The following is a 14,011-nucleotide window of genomic DNA, read 5'->3' as shown; positions in this document are numbered from 1 at the left end:
ACGTTGAGGCCAGTTAGTGTTTAGAGGTCGTCCTCCGGTGTTGCAAAAGTTAAGACGATACGAAGAACTGTCCGTGTAGTTAAGCCACCGGGAAGACAAGGTGTCGCGATTGTGAGCTAGATAATCCCTCTAAATTAAAAACTGCAGTGATCAGTGCAGTGATGTGATTCCGCTCCCAGATGCGCTGAACAGGTCGTCCGTCAACATACGACCGCGGCCAAACGTTATATACGGCCTGCACCAAACGGAATTCGAGCCCGGATACGGGTGAAGCGCTCCAGCCAAGAAAGCTCCAGCATCATCTAGTAGCGAGGGAACCACGTGGCATCAGCAGCACAGGCAGATTATTGAAGGTAACTCGAGCAGAGACCCAATTAGGCTTTCCAAATTATAAGTGAAAGGAAAATGAATATAGATCTAATTGATGTGGCGATTATAATTAGCTTTTCCTATTGATTTCTTGCATCCACTGAAAGAAACAGTTACAGGTTGAGACATTTTAAGTGAACAGGTGAGTTTTCCCCAGCACGTTGTGCCGACCCTGAGAAACTGAAGAGGTGAGCTGGCTCGGGACGTAAGGACGTCCATGCCACAGACGCATGGGCGTCATTGGTAGTTACAGGTTGAAGTGTCCAGTGCCTGTTGTTACCGTCCTAAACGGTACCATTAAAATCTTGGTAAAAAATCGCTTTAGTTCTTGTAACGGCTCATTCAAATGCGGTGTGGGTGAAACAGTGCAGGTCGCTGAAGCAGTCGGGATGAACAACACCCTGAAATTGGCTCCATGCCCAGCCGATCAAAAACCGAGAACGCACATAAAGATGCCGTATTCTGCCGTGTCGGTGCTCGCGACTGTCCGTCCGATGATTAGGCCCACTCAGGCGTACGACTTGGCGAGCGTGGGGCGTATCCGAGGATGGAGAGATGCAGCCTCGAACCGTGTATTGTGGCGTCAAATTGTTGATTCAGTGTTATCTGTTTAGATGTTAACTAAATAAATGAAATGAGGCGTTAGGAAGAAGCCTGCCTATCTCTATCGGTAAGGACCAAACGTCCAGAAAATGTATGCTGTACAAGTTCCGGAGGCAGACTCGACAATGCAACAATGTGATACGCCCCCTCCCCCCCCCTTCTTCATAGTTCGACGAAGACCAATTCTGCAGTCGATCGTCATTGTTGGGTCAACAACAAACCATGTGGGGTTGAACGACCATCGACAGCACACTGGAGCGTGTGCCTCTCAGCAAGAAAGCCGCATAGAGTGCACTTATCATCATGGATACGGCCAACTCAACAATTCACCGGTTAACTCACCGGTCAGCCCCTTGCTTTGCCAGTTTTCGTCCACCCCGTATTCTGAATCAAGGTAATTAAAATTATGTATTCTCTCTCACTAAAAGAACCTCTCGCCGAAAACTTTCTCTCCGTTCAACGCCCTTGGACCCGGGAGCAAAAGAGGCCTTTGATGTCCACCCCATGAGCTGTCGTTGGCTCTAGACCAACAGTTCGGGGTCTAGGCTAGCCCCCTTCTGAGGCAGCAGTATTTTTCGGGGACAAAACATAGTTTCACTGTAAAGATACTCATCTGTACACACTTAAACAGCATTTCAATGTTATAAATAAAGTTATAAATTCCCGAGTTTCGGTAAAGAACTATGCTGATTATTTTGACGTTTATTTATTTTTACTGAACAAATCATTAAATCTCTAAATTGCTGAACAGCACAAAAAGCCGGTAGGGGAACTGTACCGGTTTTGGCCATGTTCGTAATTTGGCCAATTTTGCGAATAAATCCAAAAATAAACCAACTCGCAAGGGTTTTATTAGTTCCAACAAGAGATATATCCCTTACCCTTTAACGCTGCTTTCAACTGATCGATTATATTGGAAAAATATGTATTTTTCAGGGTTGGCTAAATTAGGCACTAAGTTGGCCAAAAGCAGTGCACTTCCCCTATACAAATTTATGCTGCACCATCAGTGGAAAATGATTATTTACCGACTAGCCATTAAAAAAAATGCTGAACGCTATTGTAGAGGCCCTCGATGTTGTTTTCATGATTCTTTTTCTCCGGTTGGGCATCCATTTTGGAAATTATTTCCGTCGTGCCGGTTGGAAACGCGTTTAGTTAAAGAATCCCCCAAACCTAAGTGATTTCATCGCCGCGATGGCGACAACTAGTCGCCACGATTCTATCGTTGGGTCGCTGCAGGCAATGTTCCATTTACGCTTCCATACCAACGGCGACAGAATCGCAGTCGCCATGCGATAGAATCGCGACGCGATTGTCGTGTCGCGTGTGTTTGGGGAAACCTTAACTCTGCAGCCGCAGATAGGATAGCTGTGTAAAACAAGTGAAATGCATCATGAGAACCGCGGTGCCTCCTACCTCTGGAACCTGTTTTATAAAAAAAATTATCTATATTTGAATCATTTGTTTGAGAAACTGCATAAGTCCATTTTACAATTTTTCGAGAAAACAACAAAAAACTGTTTTTTAACAAATTTGCACCGAATCTTTCGATTTCTTCGATACAAATCAATAGTTTTTGGCAAAACTCAACACTCTGGGGTACTTTCAGTACAAAACATTTAAAGCAGTACTCCACAATTGCTCTTCAAATTACGTGGACATATGTAGTTTCTCAAACAAACGAATTTTTTTTCATACATTCCTGAGCAAAACATTTTTTTCGTAATTTTTGCCAGAATATGTATTTTTGGACGAGGATTCAGAATATATAAAAATCTCATTTTGGCCAAAAATGTTACATATGCATTTTCTCAAACAAACGGTTCATTTTCGGGACAACTTTCGAAAAATGTCTCTTACGGTATGCTGTCGTTGTGCTGTGATCATGCTGTGATTTGTCGGTGTGCAAGAGATGATGAGTGACAGATTTTCTCATTTAATTTAGGATTCAATCCCTGTCTGACAATTATAAATTATAACCCGCCTAAAGAGCTGAGCAGAATGGATACGTTTGCGTGCGTTTTGACAGTTTTGTCATGGAAAAACTGTCAAAACGCACGCAAACGTATCCATCCTGCTCCGCTCTTAAGTCGTCATTTCTCAATTTTATAGCCTATTCAGATTACAATAATTTACCAGGTATTTGACGTGAAAAATGACAGTAAGATGAGTGAAATTTGACAACAAGATACTCTTTATCATGTCTACAATACCTTGTAAATGATCGTAATCCGAATAGCCTATTATATTTTATGCAAAGGTAAATTGATTAGATACACTTTCCAGACGGTAAAATATTTTCATAGAAAACAAATTCTTATTTACTCATTTTTATGTTAACATAAACAAACAACCTTCATTACCGAATTTAATGTTTATTTGACAATTCTCGTTTATGCTGAGAACTCGGTAATGTAAAATATTGCTGTTGAGATTACTGGGTTATCCGTAGTCCAAAAACTCAGTAAAATTTTACCGACTCCGGTAAAATAAAGTAGAATTGAGAAATGAATTGTTAAACTTGATTTCGGCTCCGTAACGCTTAGAGGCAATTGAGCCTCCAAAATAAACGATAGATTAAAAAACCCTGATTTTTTTCCTATTTTTTATGCAAAATTTCTATTGTTCTAGGAGGATTTTCTATCTTAGTGGCTTTATTTCAGTACCAATCAGTCAAATAAATATTTTAGGTAAGACAAAAAAGTATGTCAAATGTCCATCACTTTTGAGGCTGTTCGCAGCTATGCCAAATGGCTTTATGCCAATGCTCCCATGCTCCCTTGAGGGATATTTTATTTTCAGGGAAATGTCATATTCGGAAGTGTTTTTTCCGGGAAAACGTTATTATCGAGGATTTGCTTTTTTTTAAGGAATTCGGGCTATTGGTTTTCGGGGAATTGTAAAATCTCAAAGAACTTCGGATCAACTAAAGAATGGGCCAATCGATATTAGGAGAATGGAGAATTTAAATTATGCCCTACGTATACGTTATTTTGTTTAACATATTCTTGCATATCCTTGCACTCTGCACTAACCACGCACTTCTTCCTTTTCCCAATGACCGTCTCACCCCATCTATAGTTGTCTGCCAAGAGCATGAGCATGAGCATGAGCAGGATAACCGTACAATTCGTAGTTGCTACTCCGTGATTGACTAGAACTTGCGAAATTGCACAGGGAACCAATTGAATGGAGCTTGGGTGTAGCTATCATTCTCAATGTGCAAATTTCGGAAATTCAATGCATTTTACTAAGTCAATTACGGCGCCGGCCACGTCCTTACGGTCATCAAGGGAAGGAAGGATTATTAGTTCAACTCTCGTTGCTACTAGAGACCGAGTATACCTCTGCATCTCCACGATAGTCTTAGGATAGGATATTGTGTTAGTATGAAGGGATATATTATCTGGATTCACTTTGGTAAGTGATGCGATCTATGGGGTAGGAATATATGAATGAGAATTAGAAGTACTAGAGTAATGAGAAAGTATTAAAGTTAATTCTAATGGGATTCATTTTACAATTAGAATTTGAATGCTATTGGATTCTAATACCACGCACACGTCTACCACACCATCGCTACCCGCACATCAACCTTACACATTCTTACTTGTATGAGGCCTGCACGAGCGTAGCGACCGTATATAGCATTCGTATGCGGGTTCAAATGAATACCAATCTATTTTTACATTTTATTTACTGCTACTAAGTAACAGGTAGCTTTTTATAACAATTCTATATTTAGAATCATACTTGCTAGCAATGAGAATTTGATTTGCAAAGAGATTGAGTTATATGATTAATGAAATTATCTAATAGGAAATTAGAAAGGGCCAGGGATCAAACCCTTAATCTCCTGCTTATGAGGCAGAAGCAGTGACACAAGGCCACCAAGCACCTCATCTATAGTTGTCTTCCAAGAGTAGAGAATGTGTGTCCCAATATTGATGGAAACATATTTGATTGATGGAGGGATTCAGGAGTTAAACTGATCTGTTCGTTTTCTAAACAATTCCCAATAACCTCCCGCATTCCAAATGATCCTCCCAATTTCTCTATAATCATTTTCTTTGGATAGAGATTATTTGCTTTATATTTGGTTTAAATCGATCCATGAGTTAAAAGGTTATACAAAACAGTTAGTATCGTAATTATGCCCTTTTCCTTTCCCCTATGATACTCCCACCCAGTCTTATATCGTCTTCCTTGGACAGAGAATACGTGATCCAAATTTGGTGGATATAGGTAAAGAGATTCAGAGGTTACACTGAATAATTCGATGCCTTAACAACACTCCTCCCTCATACCCTCCCCCTTTTTCACGGCCCTACTCACCTCCACTAAAATCGTCTCCTTAGGACAGAAAAAAATCGTTCCAAATTTGATTGAAATCGGCACTAGTTGATCGACAACTAAACAATACCTCTCTTCTCCAAATCCCTTACCTCTCATGCAATGCGCAATGTGAAAAAAATGTCCATAAAGCAATTAAATTCAATATCTCGGTTCGGTATGGGCGGATTGCGCTAAAATTTTGTCCCTTATTTGTTATGTAATTCGTCAAGTTCGGAGTTACAAATAATCGACAAACCATAACACATTTGACCAAAAATTTTGCCAAAATCGTATTAAGTGAGTTCTGTCTACTGTACGATGTTGAGAATTGAGATCTTGTTGATTTTACCCCACGTTCTCATGTTATTCAAATTGCTTACTAATAACCTCACCTTACTAGACTGATCAAGAATTTTCCAAGGAATCGACTGGAGTTATTTTTGTCCACCGCACGACTAAAGAAGCTAAAATATTGCTCATTTGAACCAACGTTCTATTATTTTCTAATCGTTACCAAAAATGCTAAAGTCTTCCGGAAAGCACAACAAATAAGGGGCATTAGGGTAAAACGCGATCTTGCTGCTTCGTGCAGTGAACTTAACCACATTTGCACGATTCCTCAGAAAATTCTACGATTTGTGTCAAAATTTTAGCGCAATCCGCCCGTACCGTACCGAGGTATTGAATTTATTCGCATTATGAACATTTTATCCCCATCAAGCAATGACTTTCTAACTATCACTATATTTGTCGCCTTAAGACAGAGTATATGTGTTCCAAATTTGATTGAAATCGGTCGAGGGGTTTGGAAGTAACAACACAGAGAACAGACATGGAGGCTCGAACAAAATTTCTTGCAAAACATTCAAACGCAACGGCGTTTGGTATGTTTGTTTAGAAGCAAGTCGCTTTTCATTCATCGTAGAAATTTGTACTAGAAACAGAGACGTCTCACTTCTCAATTTTCATTATTCCTTTCTCATTTCTTTCTGCCTACTTCTTAACGTGATTAGAAATAAAAAAGAGTCACACTTCTCCCTTTTCCCTTCTCACTCGTCATTTCTCACTTTTTATTTCGCACTTTTCACAGTGCGAAATGGTGACTGATAAGTGAGACGCCATTTCTCACTTCCTTTCTTCATTTGCAACTTTTTACTACGCAATTATCAATTCTTACTTCAAACTTCTCAATTATCATTTATTACTTTATACTTTTCACACTTTACACACGAAATTTACGACCTTATGACCTGTTTGGCAAATATCCTTTTCGGCCAAATGGCCCTTACTGTCATATTTATTTTTTTGGTCAACGTATTTTTCAACCAAACGACCTGTTTGGTCGAATGACATTTTCGGCCAAATCACTTTCTGTATAAGTGATCTTCGGCCTAATAGTTTGATTGGCCAAATGACATTTTTAGCCTAACAACCTTTAGCCAATGAAAATAAATACTATCTATTCTCATTGAACTTTCGACTGAACGACTATCAGCCAAACGTCCTTTCCCCGTTTTGCGAAGTGATCTCCATTGACGGAGGTGCAGTGCGGTTTCCTACTTGAACACAGTTTTAGCATTCAAAGGACATCAATAATAATATTCTGATGATCTCATTTTTGGTTTCGGGCAGATCATTGCCTCCCGAAAGACACTGACTGCTGAGAGCTGGGTGATAAACTGCTCAATACATATTTGAGCTCCTTCACAAGCCGCCACAAATTACCAAAGCCAGTTTCGATCATTTGATCAAGAGGGTGGATGGATTGATTGGATGATTGATATTTTGATGAAAAATGCATGATCACTTGGTTTGATTTTAAATGTCCCTTGTGAACCAGCCTGCGAGCTTCTTGCCCTCGTGAAACCGACATCGACAGGTCCTAGAAGTCTTCTAGTAGAAGAGGAACCGTCCTAGATCCCAGACTGCTATGTATAGCCAACATTGGCCAACGGAATGGACACGCAATGCCTCTATTCGTACAAAATCCCAGGGTCGACGAAGCGAATGTGAAGGTTTTGGACCTGGGAATATATTGGTTTTGGAGGTTTTGGACCAAGTAGAAGCATGCATGTTAGGTTAGGTCTAATTTACTACTCAAGGTTAGAATGGTAGCCATTGGTAGGTGGTAAAGGCAGACTGCCTACGGCACGATAGCCAGTTGACGGTTTGCCAGGTGGGCTTGCCAGTAGACGACGGAACTCACACGATGCTCTACCGTGGACGTAGACTCCCGGATTGGTCGACAGATTTAGAAGCTTGGCTTGACCGGACGTTGGCCCTAGCAGCACACATGTTTCACAAAGGTTACTGCAACTCATATGTGATCAGATTTAGACACAATTAAGTTGCAGCAACCATTTTTGTCTGACTTGTGCTGCTCAAGTGGCTTACTGGATTGATCAACGGATGGGGTGGCCAGTCGGATTGACCACGATGGTTGGTAATGATTGCGATTTGGGTTGCGTAATGGCCGACAGGTTACATAACTTGCATATAATTGGTCGACAGGTGGCGCGATGCACAATAGGGGAAGGTGGGTAGACTTGATCCCCGGGGAGACTTGATCACCCCCTGTTTTATCGAGAACTAAAGTAGTTTTGTTCTAGCGTACTTCTTGGTATAAATCCTCTAGACAAATGACCTTTATGTGGTGAGTTATTTTTTGGATTGACAACCTTATTCATTTTGCAGGGCGGTTTGCATGTTTTGACCTTCCTAAAGATTTTTTTATTGGCCTCGCAAAATTTGAATAACTTTTCATAACGATGACCAAAAGCTTTCGTTTTTTCACAGCACAAAGTCATAAATGGGCTTAATGATTTGTACTAATGAAAATGTCAACATTCCATCAAAGTTTTAGGATATTTGGATTTGAAGTTATTGCCTCAATATGGGGACATTTGATCCCCCATTAGTCACCCATACAAAAATTTGGCAAAAAAATTCAAAAAAATATAAATCTGTTCTCAGACTTCTAATTTTTTGTAGATTTGACAGATTTGATGAAGGGTTGGCAGGAAAAAATATATATTGTGTAGATATCATAGAAAGGGGATCAAGTCTCCTCAAATTTAAAAATTGCATGTGCTGTCGAATTTAATAACAAAAATCGTTCATGTATACGCACAGCAATTCGAAAATTGCGCGTATTTTGAAGGAAAAATATTTTAAAAATCTGAGGGCACCTTTCTAATTTTATCAAAGCAAGTTCTTGGAGAGGGATCAATTTCCCCCGAATATTTTAAAAGTAGATTTTTGACAGCACTCTAAAAAATCGATTGTGTATCAATAACAACAATAATTTAAGGACTGTCATACATCAGTAAAGTTAAATACTATATTTCTTAGAGAGTCTGTGTGGAAATCGCGTATGTTTATTTATTTTTGGCTGTGAAACATCGGAAACCAGAAAAGGGGATCAAGTTTACCCAGTCTCCCCTAATGTTCGACGGATAACCGATGGATTATGCGGTTGAACGAACTTATGCCAAGGCCAATGGATAATTAATAAACTTCCCGGATAGCCCGACGGATGACGCGATTCGTCGGAATGGCTGCCTCTTCTAGACCAACATTTGAAAAGAGCGTAACAGCCAAAATTTATTCCTTCTGATTCTTTGTTTTCAAATGTTGGTCTAGTATTGATATGGCCACGGATGGCGCGCTGCACAAAATTAATCAACGAATCACGGAGCGTGTAATGGAATTGTCAAAATGTGAACGGTTTCTGTTAAACACAATTTATCATTTACCCTCCATTTATCAAAAGTGCAAATTCCAAATTTCTCCTTATCAAGGAGTGCGACAAATTCAATCCTTTGTTCAAATCTAATTTCCTTTCGAAGCCTTATCTACATCTCATTACCTACACTCTCTTCAATCAAGTTGTTGATCGCCAAAGTAGGACAACAGCCAGGAGCGGTTATAACAAATTTAAACATCGGAGGCGAGCCAGCCTGGGGCTGCAAGTCTCCTTAATAAAGCTAATAAAAAAAAAAAAAAAAAATTTAAACATTTCCAGCGAGAGAGTACAATCACCCTGCCCGCGAACGTTGTCCAACATTCGGCTCCACAAGTGTGCAGGTAAAAGTGTCTTTCTCCGTATCGAATGATTGTGACTCTTATCGCGCGAGGTTCTGCGCTGATAACCCACTGCCTTGGTGTTGGTACCGATGTAATTTTTGGCGAGCATTGTTTAATTAACAGCAACGAAATACGGACAGACAATATGCAAATAATAATACTAAAAATATACTCGCGAATCGAATCGAATCCACAAAAGCAGCCCATTATTGGCACAAAGTAGGAAATGTGGCAGGTCAATGTTTATCAGGTTCTGAATGCGGTAGCAACGTGATAGCGATGGGGGAGCTAGGTTCAAAAAATGAGGTCAAAATGGTAAATATTTGCGTTTATTTTCGTCCGAGAGACGGCTCACTGCCAAATGGATCGTGATTGACAACGATTGTCAGAAATGAAAGAACATAACCTGGCGGCTATTGCACGAAATTGCTCGGTGACAGCAACAGATGAATGAATAGTTGTGAATGAATGAGAATTATGATACCTAGAAGAAGGTGTTATTGTTTTTTTGGTGATACAAGATATATCTTCTATTTCATAAATATCGGGAATCAATTGGGGGCTGAATACAAAGTTACTTGAATTTCGGTACAATAATTTAAATTAAACGCGTCCAACAATAATCAATCTACTCATTAGCACTATGTGTTCATTTTAACTAAACTGTCTCGTTTGTGGCTCATGGGCATAGTTGTAGATATTAGATATTTTGCATATCTATGTTATAAAGAACACCTGGCTTAGACATATAACAGATAATAACTGTGGGAGTGGTTGATGAATAATTAATGAAGAATTCAATCAAGCTATAAAATTGCAAATTATAGGAGATGCGATTGAATGAAATAGAAAAGAAGAAAAAAAGGAATATGAAGTAGCATGGACTTAGAAAGTAAAGAATTTCTCCTTAAAACTAATTTGAATTGCACCTTAAAAAAAGTGAAGATTCGAACTATGGATGTAGAAGTAGATAAACAATAATTTATAGCTCTGTAGGTGAGCGAAGCAAGTGTAAGCTTGGAAAGTGTGAGTCCTCACAGAGCATGAAGAGAGGCACCACCGATTTATTAAGAATGAAAAATGAAGTAATATATTATTTTTATTTGAATGAAGCTCTGTAAATAAAATTTTGTCTGGTTTGCTGTGAAGCCTTTTCACTCGTAAGCCGAGTGCCGATTGTCGATTACGATGGCAAAACAAACTGCGATGACGCACAACCATCAATCCGTGGAAGATGACGACGGGGTGGGCAATGAATGAGTTGAAACTGTGCCGCAGAATGGTGGATGCTGATGCCAACAAAACAAAATAGTGTTACCACAGACAAACAGACATAACACATTGAACATTCACTCAACAAATTCATCGTCATTTGAACACTAACGACATCTGATGATTGCAGTTAGTTGGGCAAATCGCGAACCAGATGGCGGTAGTGAGCAAATGTCAAACTCGAACAAATCCGATGCGCGCGCGACTAGTAATCGATTGGTCAACTAATGATTATTTGAATCGACCAGTAAATCAGTGAACTATGAAAATTTGACGAGTGTTATGTCTGTTTGTCTGTGGTGTTACATTCAATAACAGAGTTAGTTCGTCCTATCATCTGTGCTGGTAGTCGAAGATCTTCATGTGCGGTCACATGTCGCATGCGGTTGAGAACGATCATCATCAATACTGAGCTTTGAGCCAGCAGACGCGCGTGTTGGTGATGATAATGGAAAGTAACATCAGCAGAATGAGGAATTTGCAAGAGCTTGGAAATCGCTCCATGAAAAAAGGAGGGTCACACAAAGGGTACTAAACCTGTTTTGACACAGTGCCTAGCGTTAATATTTAATACTATTATGCCCAAAGAAGTAAAAAAATCCATCCGAAAAACCGTAGGTATATTGAAACGAGATTAGGACCCACCTACAGCATGGACGGCTTTATACCAATTATACCGACTTGACTTGGAAAGCAGAGAATTGCAAATACAAAATTAGCTGAACCGCTGACTGGCCCTATTTCCGTATCCTGACCCAATTCAGTCAAACTCATGTTGAAATTCCACAATCAATTGAAATTCCATTTTTGTTTCGTTTTATTTTAACCGAAACAAATGTAGCGAAATGCGACGTATTTTGGACGGGCGTCGATGGCACAACATGTTCTTTTCCATTTCGAGGTCAAACAACTTTGCAAATGTAGGTACTTCGCAGGCCATCGTTCCAGTGCCGGTTGAGTTCGATACTCACTCACCATCATTTTCGAATAGAACTATAAATAAAACATAAATCCACTCCAGCAGCAAATTGACTCGACGATTACCGTTCAAAAGTGGTGTATTAATACTCGTTTGTTTTTGCTCCATTTCTCTTTCGCAGATTGCACTTATCAACAACACCCCGATCCACCCACTCAGTCGTGCCCGGCCACTTTTAAGGAGAGCGACTGAATTCAAATCATCAACAACCTCACGCCGCCGTTGCCGTTGTTTATTGGAATCAACGAACTTCAGCAGCACCAGGCAGCATCTGGATTGTTCTTTTTTTTGTGGTGCACTATTCTACGAAAAAAAAAACAGCTCACCCCTAACGAATCCCAACAAATCACATGCCTCGATGAGTTCGAGTGTTGCTTGATTCGTTGTCACGACAAAACGATTAGCGAGAAAAGAAAAGACAGCACCCTGTCGCTCCAATCGTGAGCTTCCGTTAGCGGAAAAACCCCAATACGACTGGGAAAGGTATCAAGCGGAAAGTTTCCAAAAAGGATTTGTCTTGTCGATTATCGCGATTACGACGTTGCATGGACACAATGACGATTTCAGGTAAGATAAGAAAATTAGCTATTTTCGGAGTTGAGTTTTGCGGGGGTGGAATGTTTGATCGTTTGGTTTTAAATATAAAGTTTTCTTTTTGTTGCATGCCACAAAGTCGATTCATATTCATGACTATTTAAAATTCAAGGATAGCAAGACTATTTATAGTTATCGAATGCACTCATCGAAAATCTGCGTTTGTTCAATTGTATCGCGTACCAGCGATTGTTAATTCTTGACAATTCTGTAATAATAGAACCTACCAAAATCTTAAAAAAAATTGCAGTAAGGAGGTCAATCACAGTAAAGTAGGATCTTTTTTTAATTGTCCAAAAGAACGGAATCCGAATTCCATTAGGAATTCATCCGAATTTCATTAGGAATTCATCCGAATTTCATTAGGAATTCATCCGAATTTCATTAGGAATTCATCCCAATTCCATTAGAAACTCATCCGAATTCCGTTAGTAATTCCATTAGGAATTTATCCGAATTTCATTAGGAATTCATCCCAATTCCGTTAGAAACTCATCCGAATTCCGTTAGTAATTCATCTGAATGCCGTTAGACATTCATTCGAATTCCGTTAGGAATTCATCCGAATTCCGTTAGGAATTCATCCGAATTCCGTTAGGAATTCTTCCGAATTCCTTTAGGGATTCTTCCGAATTCAGTTAGGAATTCTTCCGAATTCCGTTAGGAAGTCTTCCGAATTCCGTTTGGAAGTCTTCCGAATTCCGTTAGGAATTCATCCGAATTCCGTTAGGAATTCATCCGAACTCCGTTAGGAATTCATCCGAATTCCGTTAGGAATTCATTCGAATTCCGTTAGGGATTCATCCGTATTCCGTTAGGAATTCTCCCAAATTCCGTTAGGAATTCATCCGAATTCCGTTAGGAATTCATCCGAATTCCGTTAGGAATTCATCCGAATTCCGTTAGGAATTCATCCGAGTTCCGTTAGGAATTCATCCGAATCTCGTTAGGAATAAATTCGAGTTCCGCTAAGAATTCATCCGAATTCCGTTAGGAATTCATCCGAATTCCGTTAGGAATTCATCCGAATTCCGTTAGGAATTTATCCGAGTTCAGTAAGGAATTCTTCCGAATTCCGTTAGGAAGTCTTCCGAATTCCGTTGGTAATTCATCCGAATTCCGTTAGGAATTCATCCGAATTCCGTTAGGAATTTATCCGAGTTCAGTAAGGAATTCTTCCGAATTCCGTTAGGAAGTCTTCCGAATTCCGTTGGGAATTCATCCGAATTCCGTAAGGAATTCATTCGAATTCCGTTAGGAATTCATCCGAATTCCGTTAGGAATTCATCCAAATTCCGTTAACAATTCTTCCGAATTCGTTTAGGAATTCATCCGAATTCCGTTCGGAATTCATCGGAATTCCATTCGGAATTCATCCGAGTTCCGTTCAGAATTCATCCGAATACCGTTAGGAATTCATCCGAATTCCGTTGGTAATTCATCCGAATTCCGTTGGTATTTCTTCCAAATTCCGTTAGGAATTCATCCGATTTCCGTTAAGAATTTATCCGAGTTCAGTAAGGAATTCTTCCGAATTCCGTTAGGAATTCATCCGAATTCCGTTGGGAATTCATCCGAATTCCGTTGGGAATTCATCCGAATTCCGTTAGGAATTCATCCGAATCCCGTTAGGAATTCATCCGAATTCCTTTAGGAATTCATCCAAATTCCGTTAGGAATTCATCTGAATTCCGTGAGGAATTCATCTGAATTCCGTGAAGAATTCATCCGAATCCTGTTAGGAATTCATCCGAATTCCGATACGAATTC

At 39.7% G+C, this 14,011-nt stretch overlaps 1 protein-coding gene across 4 annotated transcripts in view; it reads left to right on the top strand.

Annotated features, from left to right (window-relative positions):
- The window catches only part of LOC134208763 (uncharacterized), a 59,790-nt gene that overhangs the window by 32,801 nt on the left and 12,978 nt on the right, over positions 1–14,011 (top strand). For all 4 annotated transcript variants that reach the window (XM_062684688.1, XM_062684687.1, XM_062684686.1 and 1 more), the window contains one exon: positions 11,769–12,214. In XM_062684688.1, coding sequence (XP_062540672.1) covers positions 12,193–12,214 — 22 coding nt within the window. In that variant the 5' untranslated portion in view covers positions 11,769–12,192. The remainder of the gene's footprint in view (positions 1–11,768; positions 12,215–14,011) is intronic.

Source organism: Armigeres subalbatus, chromosome 2 (assembly GCF_024139115.2).
Source record: "Armigeres subalbatus isolate Guangzhou_Male chromosome 2, GZ_Asu_2, whole genome shotgun sequence".
In the NCBI taxonomy this organism is placed as follows: Eukaryota; Metazoa; Arthropoda; class Insecta; order Diptera; family Culicidae; genus Armigeres; species Armigeres subalbatus.
This window is presented reverse-complemented; position numbering and strand designations above follow the sequence as displayed.